Raw genomic sequence first — 12,608 nt, forward strand, 5'->3', positions numbered from 1 at the left:
ACAATAATTCAGGTCAGCATGAATTAAAAAAACAAAAACAAAAAAACCCTTAGCGTGTATTAGTCTATGAGGCGGTCAAAAAAGCTGAAAGCAAGAGGGTGTGTTAACAACGCGAAAGGAAGATAGTCACATGATTAAACAGCAGTGGCAAGCCTTGTTTTTCTCATTACCTGTTAAGGACGGGTCCTCAGTCCCATCACCGGCCATCTGAACGTCAAGCGGAGAATGTTGAACTGGGTTGCCTAAGTTTTCTTCTTGCTCTTTCCGGGATATGGAATTTTTGTGGGGAGATTTGTGGTTTGTGTTTTCATAGGGATTAACTTCTGATCTCTTTCTAGGAAGCGGTGTTGGTGTGGCAGGCTGGTAAACCTGACTGTAGGGAGCTACGGGATGGTAGGATGGTTTCTCAGCTTCCCCTTCACCCTCCTCCTCATCATCAATCACAACCAGCTCAGCATGGATGATCCCATCATACCCTGTCAGAAGCTTCTTTTCTTCTTCATTGTCTTCTGCCTGCTGATACCCCATGAAGATCATCGTCACAGGTTCTGAATCAGTCATATCAGAAGGCAGGGAATGAACGATATTGTATCTAATATCTTCCTCATCCTCCTTACAAGCAGGAGAAGAATCCTGGTGTTTTGACTTCCCAGCTAGTGATTCACTGGGACTCAGTCTTGCCTTTGGAGAGGCCACATATTTGTCCTGCATCGCACTGGATTCTTCCCAAGGAGTCATCAGCCTCTTTTGTAGGCTGTGGGGCATCTCCTCAGCTTGTTGAGTCATTGATCGGGGTTGAGGTATGGGCCGAATGGGGCTGACATGATTGAAGCTGTTGTCCCTCCCCTCTGAAAGCCCATTGTCCAGATTGTGTATGGATTCATTTATATCATTACCTAGTCCATTAGCTTTCATCTTTATCCTTTCTTGAAAGTTTGGTCCAGGAGTTACCTTCTCCCTCTGTGGTGTTGTAGGTCTGCAAAATGGATTGGCATAGACAGGCTCATGATACTCTGTTGGGGATTTAGAGTTTCTCTCGGAGGCTTGTCTCAAAAGTTCCTCCACCTCAACTGGGGCCAGGCCATCCGTGCCATTGTACGCCGCACCATGATTAGAGCTTACTGCATATACTGACTTGCGCCCGTCGTCGTAAACTTTTATTCCTGTACCTTTAAAGTCATCTGAGGGGAGAGGTATTGAAGACAGGACTGTACTTTCTCCAGTTTTCAAGTCTTTTTCAACTTTAATTTCCATGGCATACAAAGCTGTTGAAAGAGAAATTTGATCTTTGATTTAGTTAACATTTTCTCAAGCAGCCTGCTTTCACAGTGTATTTTTATGCTAAGTATACTCTTTGATATTCTTTTCTATGAGATGTTGTTGTCTGTTCTTAAAACTTTTGATTTCATTCCTTAGTTGTGTAATGGCCAACAGGGTAACGACAGAGGTTTTTATGTAAGGATGCATGGGATGACTGAAAAATGGGATTGAAAAGCTGGTTGGAGAAGAGAAGCTGATGATTCCAAACAGAAAGGATCTTCACTGGGAAACCACAAAATATTCTATTTGTAACTAATAAATCTGACAAGACGGATTATACTCTTACATTATGCAATGGGAGGAATCAGAGCTCTTTGTCAGTTAGGAGGAATATGTCGTGCTGGGCACTGCAGCAGGTAGAAGGCCTAGCACAGTATATTTCATTCAGTTACATCCTTGCTGTGCGGGCCAGCAGCCTGCTGAAATTATAGAGGAGTGTTCGAAAGTTTCCACAGCAGGGAGCTTGTTTAAATGCTGCTATTGAAGAGGGAGGAGGGAGGCTAGAATCACATGCTTCTCCTTCTGCCTTCTTTTTCTGGTTCTTTCACTCCAATTTTCAAGTAGGGGGAAAAAATAGAGCAATATCAGCTGAACTGAAAACAATTGAACTGGAGAGCGCTGGGTGGTTGAGCTCTGCTTCCCGGCCCAGGCAAATTCTTTATGACTGGAGTTTTAAGAGCTAATAGGAATCTGGGCCAAATAACAATGGAGCTTGCTTCTGTTGTGACCTCCCACGTCCTTTTTTTGGATCCATCTTGGATTCCATACATCCTCCTCAGTAGCCTGGTTGTTCTTTGCCTTCCCTGTCTACCCAACTAAAACTGCAAAAGCCCCACCCCCACCCCCATCCCCACTCTCCCTGTCCTCCTCCTCTGCTTTAGTCTTTAGTATTTTCACACCCTCATATGATATATTTTATGTATTTACTTAATTTTTGGTCCATTTTCTCCTTTAGAATGTCAGCTCCAAGAGGGCAGAGATTATTGCTGTTTTATTCACTCTTGGATTCCTACTGCAAGAACTGAGCTTGCCATGTAGTACGGGGTCACTAAATACTTGTTGAATTTTTTTTTTTAAGATTTTATTTATTTGACAGAGAGAGGTACAGCGAGAGAGGGAACACAAGCAGGGGGAGTGGGAGAGGGAGAAGCAGGCTTCCTGCTGAGCAGGGAGCCCGATGCGGGGCTCGATCCCAGGACCCTGGGACCATGACCTGAGCCGAAGGCAGACGCTTAATGACTGAGCCACCCAGGCACCCTACTTGTTGAATATTTAAATGAATAACGCTCCCTGCTTATAGAGTGTGGCTTCCTTTTCTAGTCTAAACTTCAAAGATTCCCTCTCTGCCCGCAGGCAAGCCTTCATTTTGTCCGGAGGCTTTGAAGCATAAGTTTTATGAAAATCATTCCCAGATGGGGGTAAATCATGTCTAAACTTCCCCAGGTGATATTTTTATTTTCATAAAGGATCTTAGTAACCCAAGAGAGTGTCTACTAGGTGGAGTACTTGGGGAGAGAGATTTTTGAGCAGGGGAGCTTTGCTTTTAAGAGTTTGTCTCTTTCAAGCCTTTACCTTCTTTGTCTCTACCTAGTTTGCATAAGTACTGTAACCCCCTTATTCTTATCAATGCCAGTGACTCAAATACCTCTTGGAACTTTGTAAAATGGACCATTGATTCACCTGAAGCATCGGATATCTTAGCAGGTTGTTAATGTCTGACATTGTAAAATCTGAATTTGAGAACCTGCCTTTGGATACAGATTTTTCATATACCTTTTCTGTTTTGTTCATCATCTTCTATTCCTTCATATCTGTCCTTCCTTAATCTGGAAGGCACGTAGGATTTTGGAAGGTCAGGGATATTAGCATAGATGTCTTCGATTGACTCTGTAAAATTAATATTAATTCAAAAATACATTTAGGATAATTTATAACAATGGGAAAATTTTCTGTGGGTTTATTAAAAATATCATAGTTAGACATAGAATAGACTGCTTGAAAGCATACCTTCTGATGTTTCTTCCTTTTCCACTTTCACAGACTATAAGAAAAAAGAATTCTCTATGATTAATACAGCTTAAAACATAAATTCTAAATGCGGATATAGTTTAAAGAAGTATATACTATTTGTGGACTCATTCTAGGAGGAGCTCATAGTTTTACATGTTAATGCTCACCCTTATTATGTCTTCTGTTGTCCTCTCAACTGATTTTAGTTTCTTTAAAATTGCCTCTTCATTAGTTGAGATTTGCAGCTCAGCCTTTTCAAGATCTTGGATCTCTTTCTCAAGTCTGACAACAGAAAGATATGCTTTTCATTGCTTGAGGTAGTACAAATGCAGAGTTCCCAAGTATATTTTCTCCATATATACACTTTTCTTGGAATATTGCTTGTAAATATCTGGATACTTTTTAAGAACATAGCATCACACTAATCACATTTAATACATAGAAGGTACCTAACACCTGACTTTGATTTAACAATCTTCATTCAAGTTAAAACAAAAATTTTTTTTTGACAAAAGGAATTCTTAGGTAAAGTATTTGAGCCTTGCCTCATTTTCTTCATTGCAATTACTAATGTTATTTCCAAATAATTAGAGAAATTTCTTTTATAAAGAGACTTAAGTTTAAAGCTGAACCAAAAAGAATGGTTCATCAGTAGTTATTACATAGCTCACTAATTTTTCTTACCCAAGTCTCCATATAAATTATTGGAGAAAGCAATATAATTATTTTTTTCTAACCAATCAACACTTTATAAGATTATAATGTTTAGACTTAATTTAATAATCACAACTATCACTTCAAAACCCTGTATATCCTATCATTGAAAATGACACTTCATTTTAATTTCAGTTTCCTAGGAGTTGTGCCTTATTATAGTGAGTAGGGTAGAGAGATGAGAAATGGACAAAACCTAGGATAGTGGCCTCAGCTGCTGCTGTTTATAGAGACTACATTTTCTAGAAAGAAAAAAAAAAAGGCACACATGGCCTGCTGAAGTGTAAGGGAACTTATAAAGACAAAGAGACAGACATTTGAAATCGGACTGTCGCAAATATTCTGAGCTGGAATCTTGACCAGAGTGCAGTTGCATTTCAGATTCAAGTTAACATCGGGGTGTGGTGTCATGACTTCTGTCCTGTATAAACACATACAGGCATTGGCACTCATGCAGTTAATAAAGCTGACCCTTGGCTGCCACGAAATTATGCGTGGTGTCTCAGCCAAATACCCTAAACTCTAAAGTCAGCTGCCTCTGGGGATGGCTGATTAGGTAAAGCAACTAGTCTAGGAGGTGACAGCCATGGGTATTTGCATCTGTTATGATAATTGTCAGTTTTTTTGGCTTCCTTTTTTAAGATGATTATGGATCTGACAGCTCAAAAATCTTGTGCTATTGTCACAACAATAATAGCCGAAGATATGGTCTGCTTGACTATTCTCCTACTCATTGCTACAGTTTCAAAGTTCTGACTTTCCTGCTGCCTCTGGCCATTGGTGGTTGGCTATTTGTAGCTAAGGAAGTTTTCTCACATATCATAGAACTCCAGGTAAAATGTAGTACTTTTGTTTTCTTAGAAGTTACTGAGGTGTGACTGTCATCCTATAGATCAATGGAACAGAATAGAGAACCCAGAAATGGACTCTCAACTTTATGGTCAACTAATCTTTGACAAAGCAGGAAAGACTATCCAATGGAAAAAAGACAGTCTCTTCAACAAATGATGTTGGGAAAATTGGACAGCCACATGTAGAAGAATGAAACTGGATCATTTTCTTATACTGTACACAAAGATAAACTCAAAATGGATGAAAGACCTAAATGTGAGACAGCAATCCATCAAAATCCTAGAGAGGAACACAGGCAGCAACCTCTTCAACATCAGCTACAGCAACTTCTTGCTAGACACTTCTCCAAAGACAAGGGAAACAAAAGCAAAAATGAATTATTGGGACTTCATCAAGATAAAAAGCTTTGGCACAACAAAGGAAACAGACAACAAAACCAAAGGACAACCTATAGAATGGGAGAAGATATTTGCAAATGACATATCAAATAAAGGGCTAGTATCCAAAATCTATAAAGAACTTATCAAACTCAACACCCAAAAAACAAATAATCTAGTCAAGAAATGGGCAGAAGACATTCACAGACATTTCTCCAAAGAAGACATCCAAATAGCCAACAGACATACGAAAAAATGTTCAACATCGCTTTCCATTGGGGAAATACAAATCAAAACCACAGTGAGATACCACCTCACACCAGTCAGAATGGCTAAAATTAACAAGTCAGGAAACAACAGGTGTTGGCCAGGATGCAGAGAAATGGGAACACTCTTACACTGTTGGTGGGAATGCAAGCTGGTGCAGCCACTCTGGAAAACAGTTTGGAGGTTCCTCAAGAAGTTAAAAATAGAGCTATCCTATGGCCCAGCAATTGCACTACTAGCTATTTACCACAAAGATACAAATGTAGTGATCTGAAGGGGCACCTGTACCCCAATGTTTATAGTAGCAATGTCTACAATAGCCAAACTATGGAAAGAACCCAGATATCCACTGACAGATGAATGGATAAAGAAGATGTGGTATATATATACATATATATACAATTGAATATTACTCAGCCATCAAAAAAGATGAAATCTCACCATTTACATTAATGGGGATGGAACTGGAAGGTATTATGCTAAGCAAAATAAGTCAGAGAAAGACAATTATATGGTTTCATATGTGGAATTTAAGAAACAAAGCAGAGGATCATAGGGGAAGGGAGGGGAAAACAAAATAAGATGAAATCGTAGAGGGAGACAAGCCATAAGAGACTCTTAACTATAGGAAACAAACTGAGGGTTGCAAGATGGAAGGGGGGGAGGGGGATAGGATAACTGGGTGAAGGAGGGCACGTGATGTCATGAGCACTGGGTGTTACATGCAACAGATGAATAACTGAACTCTACATTAGAAATTAATGATACACTATATCTATATGTTAACTAATTGAATTTAAATAAGTTAAAAAAAATCTATCTCCATCCATGATAGCACATTTGCCCATCAGTAGAGTTGTGGGGATATATGTTGGTTGGTAGAATGGAAAGGTCTATACTAAACATGATAGATCTGGATTATTCTGTTTCGGCTATTCACTACTTGTGAGAACCAATTCCTTTAACCTTCCCGAATCTCGGTTTTGTAACATGTACAATGAAAACATGGTACCTGCCTTACTATGCAGAAATTTGGTGAAGCTAAGAAGAGGTGATGTATGTGAAAGCACATCAAACGTGGTTGATATCAGATGTATTATTTTGGTATTAAAGGTTTTCTGCCATATGCTGTGTCTCTTTCTCCCTCTACACCCTGTCTCACAGGGTCCTTTACCCAATAGCATGTTTGAGACAGTCTAATGAGGAGCCTTTGAATAGAAAATGAGGGTGTTCAAATCATTGCCGCAAGCAGCTCTTGGACTGCAGGATTCACCTGTGGAATCAGATGGACCTGGGTTTAAATACTGGTTCATCTTCCAACTTCCTGTGTGACCCTAGACAAGTCAGCAGACCTTACTAAGCCTCATTATCTTCGCTCATTCATTCATTCAAAAAGATTTGTTTAGCATCTATTTTGTACCAGGCACAATCCTATCTACTAAGGATATAATAGTAAACAAAAGAAATTCCCTGCCCTCATGGAGTTTACATTCTAGTGAGAGGACACAGACAATACACTAACAGAGGGGCTGGCAACCTTTTCTATAAAGGGCCAGATAGTAAATACCTTAGGCTTTGCAGGCTACATACAATTCCTGTTGCATATTCATCTTTTTTTTGGTTTGTTTTCCTTTTTATATCCCTTAAGTAATAAAAAACCATTCCTAGCTTGTGGCTATCCAGAAATAGGCCAGGGCTAAATTTTGTCCTGGGCCATAGTTTGCCAACTCCTGCAAATGTACATACATATTTACATACATATGTACATATATATATTTGTTTATTGTGTATATATCTGTTCACACACACACACATTTATTTATGAAGAAAAATATTTCCACGAAAAAGTAGGATAAGGGCTATAACCGGAAGGAAAATGGGATGAAGAGTGCCTGGGCAGGGGACACTGTTTGCACAGTGTGGTCAGGGAGAGGCTAACTAATAAAGTGTCATTTGAGCAGAGACATGAAAGAAGCGAGAGAAGGATACATGAGGGTTTCAGGGGAAGTGTGCTTCCAAGAGAGGGAAGAGTAACTACAAAACTCAAAGTAAGAGCACAGGGAGTAAGGAGGAGAGTGGTGAGAAATGAAGTCAGAGAGGTGGCAGATCATATGAGGCCTAATGCATTGTGAGGTCTTTGGGGAAGCATGGGGAGGTCTGAGCAGAGGACAAACAGGTTATGACCTGAAATTTCGCCAGTTACATTGGCTGCTGTGTGAAGAATAGACAGGGGTTGGGTGAGGGGAGAAACATGGAGGTCAGTTGTCATACTTCACATGGAGGTGGCTTATTCAAGATGGTTGCTGGTAGAAGGGTGAGAAGTGATAAGATTCTGGAAATATTTTGAAGGAAAAGTTGCCAGGATTTGTTGATACATTACATGTGGGGTGTGAGAGAAAGAGAGATGTCAAGTGTGATTCCAGTGTTTGTGAATAAGTGGAAAGATGTGAACACAAAGACAGAAATTTGGGAGGGAGAAGAAGGGAGATTGGTGGGGGATGTGGTTACTTTGAGACAGTCAATGGTGATGTGGAGAAAACAGCTAGATATAAAAGTCAGGAGCTCAGAGAAGTCTGGATTTTAATATAAATTTGGGAGTTGGTGGGGTGCCTGGGTGGTTCAGTCTGTTAAGTGCTGCCTTCGGCTCGGGTCATGATCCCAGGGTCCTGGGATCAAGTTCCGCATCAGGCTCCCAGCTCAGCAGGAGTCTGCTTCTCCCTCTCCCTCTGCCCCCCTCTTGTGCTCGCTCTCTCAAATAAATAAATAAAATCTTAAAAAAAAAAAATTTGGGAGTTGGTATTTATAACCATAGGCATGGATAAGATTTCCTAGAAAGTCAGGGCTTCCAAGGATGGAATCCTGGAGCAATTAAACATTTAGAAATCTGGGCAATGTTACGACTTCACAGGGTATAATAAAGATTAAAAGAAATAGCAAGCATTCAGCAAATGCTAGTTTCCTCCTGTTTCTGCCCCTTTCTATAGCTGGGGCACAGAGACAGATTCTGGATCTGTTTGGCCAATTACATCTCAGGGACTTAGAAATGCACTGGTATTTGTAGTTGTTTTCCTCTGTAGAGAGGCCCATGGGTAATGTAAGGCCATATGATTCTCATGGATGTCTTCAGACTAATATGGTAAGAGTATGAGGTTGAAAGCCTGCTAACCTCATCAAAGTATCTGCTAATGAATGTTTTTGAAGGTTTTCAAGTCACTGGGTACATGACGCATTAATATGAGTCAGATGACACATCAGGACTGTTTATGAAAACCAAACAGAAACAAACAAACACACTCTTTCTGTTCTTTATTATTTAGTTAGAGCCAACTGTCAGTTAAATAGGATAATACGGAAGTCTCTTGGTGCTAATTACTTAGAGTCACAGACCTCTACGGGAAATGCTTACTGATATAGACCATTTCCTAAAATTCTCACTTCAATGCAAAACGCTATATCCCATTTTTATATGTTGATTTGCTACTTCTGTATATTATTTGTGGACAATATAAATAACCTCAAAAGATAAATGTTAGAGATTTGTCGTTCTAGAAAAGCTTTCTGCCAGCTCAGAATGCCAGTGGAAGTGATGGGAAACCCAGAAAAGAGTAACAGAGCAGGGACCTGGCTTCTGCCCTCCTCCCTCTCACAGGGTCGGAACTCAGAGGTGAAGGCACTATGGTAGTCCAGCAATGGAAGAAGAGGAGGTCTAATGAGCTCCACACTAGGTAATGCGCCAAGTTTTTGAGGATTGTCTGTTCTTAAGGAACATAAAACAAAAATTGCAGGGCGCCTGGGTGGCTCAGTCGGTTAAGCGGCTGCCTTCGGCTCAGGTCATGATCCCAGGGTCCTGGGATCGAACCCCACATCGGGCTCCCTGCTCGGCTGGAAGTCTGCTTCTCCCTCTGCCTGCCACGCCCCCTGTTCGTGCTCTCTCTCTCTCTGACAAATAAATAAGTAAAATCTTAAAAAAAAAAAACAAAACCCCCAAAATTGCAACTGGAGTGTAGGCACTATTTTTGTATATATAGCACAGTGGGTCTCAACTGACAGCGATTTCCCCCTGAGGACATCTGGCAAAGCTGGAGACATGTTGGTTGTCACAACTTGAAGACTTGCTACTGGCATCTAGTCGGCGGACGCCAGGGATGCTGCTAAGCATCCTAGGAGGCACGGAACTGTCCCCCACGACAGACTTCTTTGGTCCAAAATGTCAATGGTGCTGAGGTTGAGAGAGCCTAAAACAGTGCTTGGTATGATAGGTGGTTGATACATGCTTCATAAGGGATTTTTAAAATATCCATCTCTCTGATATTTTTATTTTTTCCTCATTATTTCTCTTTTCCATGTAGCTATCATATGGAATTCAAACTATTATTTGTTGACTAGAATTTGATCAGCCTTATTTTTATTTAAAATTACCGTTTGGGTTAACTTCCTTCTCAAATTTCTCTGTATCTCTATCTATCTATGCATTTATTGATTTTTTTTCTGGCTCAGTGACCATTCATAGTGAAGTGGTTACTCAATCCCGATTCAGGGTTGTAAGCTCAAAAAAATTCAAGGCTTACATTAGGGATTCATATCTAATCCTTTTCCAAAAGTTTTGGGTAGAGAGAAAAATTTAGCAAGTATAAATGAAGTACTGGGGAAATATATGTGTGTGTGTATATATATATATATGCATGTGTGTACATATATTTGTACACTCATCCATATTACACATACATAAACTACTTATGTGTGTATATATAAAATTTTAGTTTTATATATATAAAAATGTTATTTTATATATATGTAAAACTCTTTTTTTACATGGAAAGCTTTGGGGGAGGTCACTAGGGGATAACTTTCTAACCTTCACCTGCTTATCTCTCAGCAGATGGGTTAGAATTTCACTAAGTGCTGCCATGCCCATCTTTAGAAGGTATTACCTTTCTGAATGGGAACTGAACTCCTAGAAATGCTGATTCAGTTTGACGAGAAACAGGTGGAGGAGAAAGAGAAATATCCTTCTTGGTGCCTCCTGGACTGTTAGGCGGGGCCTGATGGATGAGTTAGCACCTCTCACGATTTCTGAGAGATGGTGGGCAGGCATCATGTGCCAATTTAGATAAGCAGAGTACATGAAAAAGGATTTGTAATGCTATCCATTATTGGAATCTTTCTTCTCCTTGCCTATTTGCTGGGGAAAAATAGGGTTATTTCAAGAGCTCCCTAGGTGAAAGCAGGTAGCTTTCATTTCATGCACTGTTCTAGTAATAACCTCCCTTAATCGTCACGAGATAATGTCCCCAATCCAATTTCAACATGCAGTTTTTTGTCTTAGAAAAAGGACAGCACATAAATGCTGGATGCACCCAGAAGGGGTTATTTCAGAAGGCAATTTTTTCTGCTGCTAAGTGTTCATTTATCTCTTTCAGTTTTTGGTGGACTTAACAAGGACTAACAACCTAATGAAGTTTGCCATTGGGGCCAAAAAAGGCTGGAATTCAAGAGAGTTACATCCTACCTTCCATCATTTTATTTGCTAGCAATTATAACAACCTTTAAAATGTATTGAGTATCTACACCGTACCAGGCATTGACCTAATTAGTCCTCCCAACAACCCCCTTGAGTACCACTATTAGTTCTATTTGACAGATGAGCAAGCAGGGGGCTTAGACAGGCAACGGGTCTGGAGGCTTACAGGTAGCTTGTGGCAGGACAGAATTTGAAATCAAATCTCTGCCAACAGAGCCTGAGCTTTTAATCACTTTCTAATTAACCACTATGGGAACAAAACTTTAAAAAGTGGATTCTTATGAACTTAGACACAACATTCATTTTGCAGAGCAGTGTAAAAGGATTTCTTACTTCCTATCATAATAGAGAGAGAGAGAGAGAAGACTGACATCCTAGCTGGGGTCCACTCACATGTAAAAGTGCTGACTCATTACATATAAAGATAATATTTCTGTCCTGGCCTTCATTAGAGTTACTGTGTTATACTAGGAGTTTTTCTGCTTAGTGGATAGTCTGACCAGGATTAAAGTTAAACTCTTTCTTCTTTCTTTCTTTCTTTCTTTCTTTCTTTCTTTCTTTCTTTCTTTCTTTCTTTCTTTCTTTCTTTCTTTCTTTCTTTCTTTCTTTCTTTCTTCCTTCCTTCTTTCTTTCTTTCTTTCTTTCTTTCTTTCTTTCTTTCTTTCTTTCCTTTCTTTCTCTCCTTTTTTTTGCTGCTTGAGTTTGGATTTTGGTAGAAGTTCTTAGAACAGTCTCTTTCAGAGTCTGGGGTTTCTCTGAGCTATAGCCACTTTATAGAGAGCCTTTCTTTGTTCGGGCACAAAACTGTTCTTCAAAGTAAAAGAAGTTTTAGGTCTTAAATAAAAGCTGGCTGATGTAATTTGATTATAAAACTGTAGTTTGGAGGTCATCACTGATGCCATGTTTGAAATTAAGTTTATGACTGGCTTTAGATGTATACTTTGAAAGGACTGATGACCTGTTTGCCTCTTGGGAGCCCATGCTCTCTTATTAAAAGCCAGGACTTCACCCACAGAGGGCCCAACGATCACTGCTCTGGGATGGCCCGAATCAGCAGGACTTGATCCCGGCTGTGCCACCTCTGATTTACCTCTGAAACCAGTTGGTGGAAGTGCTAGGGCCATCTCACCAGCCCACCCCAAGCAAGACAAGGAAGGATCTGGTTTCTTTGCGGACTCACGGCTCTCAGAATGTGTTTGCTTCCAGCAGGTGTTGAATTCGGCCCCGAGTGGGGAGCAGTTGTAATCTTTGACTCTTCTCTTGGGCTGCAGATTCTCTTTCCTTTCTTTCCCACTGAATCTTGGGAGAACAGGAGGTGGCTGGTGGCTTACCTATATTTTGTGATTTTTTTGTGGGCAGGGCTACTTTTTTTGTTTTCAGTTCTACCCATGGAAACAAGAAAGTGAGCCCAAAGTTAACCAAAGCTAACACACTTGGCTTACTTACTTAGCCCAACCAAGCTTCGGTTTTCTCATTTGGCGAATAAGAATAGTATTCACAAAAGGTAGTCTTGAGGACGTAAATGAAGTCATGTTTGTAAGCCTCTA

At 40.1% G+C, this 12,608-nt stretch overlaps 1 protein-coding gene across 3 annotated transcripts in view; it reads right to left on the minus strand.

Moving 5' to 3' along the window:
• Nucleotides 1-12,608, minus strand: part of PALMD (palmdelphin) — a 52,180-nt gene that overhangs the window by 5,985 nt on the left and 33,587 nt on the right. For 2 of the 3 annotated variants that reach the window (XM_036069552.2, XM_078072715.1), the window contains exons 4-7: nt 3,498-3,612; nt 3,328-3,361; nt 3,094-3,207; nt 171-1,265 (exon numbers count right to left, since the gene is read on the minus strand). In XM_036069552.2, coding sequence (XP_035925445.1) covers nt 171-1,265; nt 3,094-3,207; nt 3,328-3,361; nt 3,498-3,612 — 1,358 coding nt within the window. Of the gene's footprint in view, nt 1-170; nt 1,266-3,093; nt 3,208-3,327; nt 3,362-3,497; nt 3,613-5,145; nt 5,237-12,608 lie in introns of all 3 variants that reach the window. The other variant, XM_078072714.1, reaches the window with a different exon arrangement.

The sequence above is a fragment of the Halichoerus grypus genome, chromosome 5 (genome assembly GCF_964656455.1).
Source record: "Halichoerus grypus chromosome 5, mHalGry1.hap1.1, whole genome shotgun sequence".
Classification (NCBI taxonomy): Eukaryota; Metazoa; Chordata; class Mammalia; order Carnivora; family Phocidae; genus Halichoerus; species Halichoerus grypus.